This window comes from Sturnira hondurensis, unplaced genomic scaffold (assembly GCF_014824575.4).
Source record: "Sturnira hondurensis isolate 20B ecotype Veracruz unplaced genomic scaffold, ASM1482457v3 Scaffold0002532, whole genome shotgun sequence".
Lineage (NCBI taxonomy): Eukaryota > Metazoa > Chordata > Mammalia > Chiroptera > Phyllostomidae > Sturnira > Sturnira hondurensis.
In genome coordinates, this window is record NW_028075163.1 from 518,902 (window position 1) to 523,404 (window position 4,503).

The window sequence follows — 4,503 nt, forward strand, 5'->3', positions numbered from 1 at the left end:
CACATTCTAACCCCAAGCCATCTAGTATTTTGTTGCTGTTAAATTAAACCAATAATTTAAAATTTAATGAGACTGCTGAATATGTACAGTAAAAATTCATGTCAATATCTATTACTTCATCGCAAGTCTTTATTCCCATTTTTGTTGGAAAATTGTCAAGTGAACTTGGCATTTGCTGCAATATATTCCCCATCAAACTTGTTTCTCACATAATTTCCCAGGATTCAATTTCTAATTTGCTGAGTCTTCACAGAGTATACATTGGAATTCATTAGTGTGGGAACCAGAAGAAAAGTATCAGCTCTGATGACCCTAATAACTGGTGGAACATTTTTGGCACATCAGTGAATAGTATCTAAGGTGACAATAGGTGCATGGGAAATGATCACAGTACAGATGTGGGGTATGCAAGTGATGAGGACCTTGAGGCAGTTTTTATGACCGTTTTTATGACCAATTATATGACCAATATAATTTTCAAGATCAGCATGTAAGACACAGAAATGCACACCAACTCTAGCATAGCTATTCACCCACAAACAGGCCACAGTTAAAATTGTCAGAACAAGCCAGCCTTATGATATCCTGGTAGAAGCAATAAAAGTAAAATTGAAGGTCTTTCTTACAGAATCTAAGCCTGTTTACAATACAAGGGAGAGGCAAGACTAATAAGATGCTTTGTAGAGCAAATACAAGGCCACTATTAATGACTCTGTCACTGGTCAGAATGGAGGTGTAGCTCATGGAGTGTGAAGGGCTATAAAGTGATCCATGGACACAATAAGAAGAAATGATGACTCCATACCTACAAATCCATGAGTGAAAACTCTTGTGCAAAGGAGGCATCAGATGAAATTCCAGTAGTATTGAAGAAGAAGATTCTCTGCATGGTTGGAAGCCAGGAGAAGGACAGTCCGAGGTTAGAAAAGGCCAACATGGACAGAAAGTAGTATATAGGCTCATGCAGAGATGCCTCCATTTTTACGAAAAAGAGGAATCTGTAGTTCCTCAGGACAGCAATGAGGTATGTGAGGCCAAAGGGGGGTGGAGACCCAGATATGAGTGTGTTCCATGCTTGGGATCCCAATGGGGAAGAAGGTAGAGATTTGCACTTCGCAGGTGTTCAAGACTGACATTGCGATGGAAGTGTGGTGAAATGAGGATGTGGGTCTCCGAAGAGTCTTCTGCATTGGCTTCAGTACAGTAGCTCAGATGTGTGTTCTTTAATCATCCAGCGTGAAAGGAGGTCTCTGGATAGGAGAACCTGAAGGGCAGCAGTGGTTTGGAGATTTGTATAATCCTAAGGTTTGTCTTATCTAGAACTAGCAGAAGCTGGGTGCAGTTTTGTGAGGTATGTAAATCAGGCAGTCTCTGTGTGGTTAGAATGGTATCTATTTAAAACAATTGATTGTGAAAGAATTTCAATTTGGTGCCAGTGAGCTTGAGCTGAAGGATCTACTTGTTGTGAAATATATACAGTGAAAATATACAGGTAAATACACAGGGACCATTTTTAACTCATTTATATAACACCAGGAAATGAAATATCACTTAGCCATAAAAAGGACTGAAGTACTGATACATGCTACGCCAGTATGCTAAGAAAAAGAAACCAGCCACAAAATGCATATATTTTAATAATTCATTCATATGAAAATCCAAAACAGGGAAATCTATTGAGTCAGAAAGTATATCATTGGTGCCTTAAAATGAGGTGAAGGATATAGGGAAAGGAGTGATAGCTAACGAGTATAAGATTTCTTTTTGAGATGATAAACATTGATTGACGGTTACACATATCTGTTAATATATTTAAAAGCACTGATAAATTTTAAGTGGGTGATATATGGTATGCAAATTATACCCCCGAAAGGTGTTAAAATTTAAAAGATATAAAACAGTACATAGCAAATTAAGACCCTAACAAATACATGTATTTTTAAGGAAAGAAAAGGGAAAACATATACCATAATAACATGAATCAAAAGAAAGCTAGACAATCTCTACTGGGTTCAGAAAAGACAGTTTATTTTTGCTCTTCATCTTTTTTTAAAGTATATTTTACTGATTATATTATTATAGTTGCCCCATGTTTTCCCTTCTTTTTTCCTCTCTGCCCTGCATCCTCCTCCCACCAACATTCCCAGTGCTAATTCCCTGGTAGGTGGTTTTGTGTACATTCTAGGACCCTGGGGGTTTCTTCAGCAAACTCTCCTGTGGGGCTGGAAGCTTCTCCTGCTGTTGCAACCCCATGATTTTACAGCCAGAGGTTTGAGGCTTTCTTTCCCCATGCTGGAACCCTGGGTTGCATGGTCTGCCTTGCTCCCCAGTTTACCCATAGGCAAAATTGGGACCACCTGGCCCACCAGCCACCACTTCACCCACCCAGTCCTCCAGCTGCCACCTTGCTGCACATCCTCTGTGGCCCAGCTGCCTCGCTGCCCATCCTACCACTCTGAATGAATGTTTCTCCTCTAACTCCTTGGCTGTCAGACTCCCACACAGTTTGATTTTCTGGCAGTTCTGGTTATTTTTTGCTTTTAACTTTATTGTACTTCTTTTGGTTGTGTGAGGAGGCAGTTTATCTATCTACAGCTCCATCTTGGCCAGAAGTCCAAAAAGACTACTTTAACATGAAAGAAATTTTCAAGGATAAAGAACATTACATTTTGATGACGGGATTTCCCAGAAAGACATAACGAATATCAATATCTACATACCTAACAAGTAGCATCAAAATACCTGGGGAAAAGCTGATAGCATGACCAAGAAAAAATAGACAAATGTGTTATGATATTTGGAGCCTTTAACACCTCTCTTCAGTAACTAACAGATTAAAAGCAGATCAAAATGGGTGAAACGTGGGTCTCAGAAGAGTCTTCCTACTCAGAATATAAAGGCCTCCATAAGTTTCTGAGCACCAGAACATCATGCTTTCAGATCATATGAGACCCACTCTAATCAGTTTCACTATTTGGGCCAACCTGTCTTCCTTATGCTTCTGAAAGCATGCTGAACTTTATCCATTTGTCACGGAACTGCTTTCTTAAAGAAGTCTTTCTTCCTGGAATCATTATCCTCTCCTGAACAGAAAAAATTTTTTAAATGCATTAAAAATATCTTCATACTATGGTCTATTTTGTGGGGAAATATTATTGCTCTTGACTACAGAACCTATATGAGACCCAGTGTCATAACCTAAATCTTCTTTAGAAATTGAGGGCTTTAACAAGGTGTAATGAAAAACTTCACTAGATTGTTGATTTGATGAATCTTACTTTCACAAACATTTATTGCTGATTATTAAAAGAGTTCTAAGAATGGCCTAACCTGGGTGGGAAGACCATGTTCTTTCGTATGTCAACATAATATAAAATAAATTTGTGCCTCTATTCTCTACAGCAAACAGATAAGATTTACTGTTATTAAGGTGTGTATCTAGTTTCTTAAAGTCAAAATATTATCAGTAATATATCTATTCAAAATTCTACAGTAGTATGAAGCGCTCTAATAAATATAAGTAGGAGGGGGAATAAAGTTGTATTTTAGAACCTCTTTTCTCTAAACTTTGTGTTGTTTGAATTTCTTGAGAATTCTGTCACGTATCTGCTTGGTTTTGACACTGTAGACAATGGGGTTCATGAGGGGTGGAACCAGCAAGTAGACATTGGCCATGAGCACATGGACAATTGGGGAAGCATTCTGCCCATAACGACGGATCATAGATAGCCCAATCATCGGTGTATAGAAGGTAAGGACAGCACAGATGTGGGAGATACAGGTATTGAGAGCTCTCACCCTCTCTGCTTTGGAGGCGATACTCAACACTGTGCCAAGGATGAGGATATAGGAGAGGAGGAGGAGCACTGAATCCAGTCCCATGGAGCAAATAACCACTATGAGGCCATAGATGCTGCTGACTCGACGGCTAGACACAGTTGTCTTTATGAGGTCCTGGTGCAGGCAGAAAGGGTAGGAGAGAATATTGACAGGCCGATATTGAAGCCTCTTTAGGAGGAAGGAAGCTGGAAAGACCAGAGCCAAAGCCCTTCTAACAATTGCCAAGCCAATGCCACTGATGACACCATTGGTTAGAATGGCTGCATAGCGCAAGGGCTCTCGGATGGCCACCAGGCGGTCAAAGGCCATGGCTAACAGCACAGCTGACTCAATAATTGAGAAAACATGAATGAAGTACATCTGGACCAGACAAGTGTTGAAGGAGATCTCCCGTGCATGGAACCAGAAGACACTGAACATTGTAGGAAAGGTTGTAGTGGATAGGCCCAGGTCAGTAAGTGCCAACATTGACAGAAAGTAGTACATTGGTTGGTGTAGGGAAGGCTCAGTTCTGATGATAAATAGGATAGTAATGTTCCCTGCAACTGAGGTGGCGTAAACAAAGAAGATGGGGAGGGAAATCAAGCCATATCTGCTTTCAAGGCCTGAGAGGCCTGTCAGAAGGAAGCGAGGGTACAGAGCAGAGCTATTGAAGACAGACAT

At 40.2% G+C, this 4,503-nt stretch overlaps 1 protein-coding gene and 1 pseudogene across 1 annotated transcript; both read right to left on the reverse strand.

Moving 5' to 3' along the window:
- Nucleotides 1-224: 224 nt before the first annotated feature.
- LOC118982911 (olfactory receptor 51A7-like) lies at nt 225-1,136 on the reverse strand (annotated as a pseudogene).
- Nucleotides 1,137-3,561: 2,425 nt separating this feature from the next.
- On the reverse strand, nt 3,562-4,503 carry LOC118982912 (olfactory receptor 51G2-like). Its single transcript, XM_037040058.1, has one exon. The coding sequence runs from the start codon at nt 4,501-4,503 to the stop codon at nt 3,562-3,564; it is 942 nt and encodes a 313-aa protein (XP_036895953.1).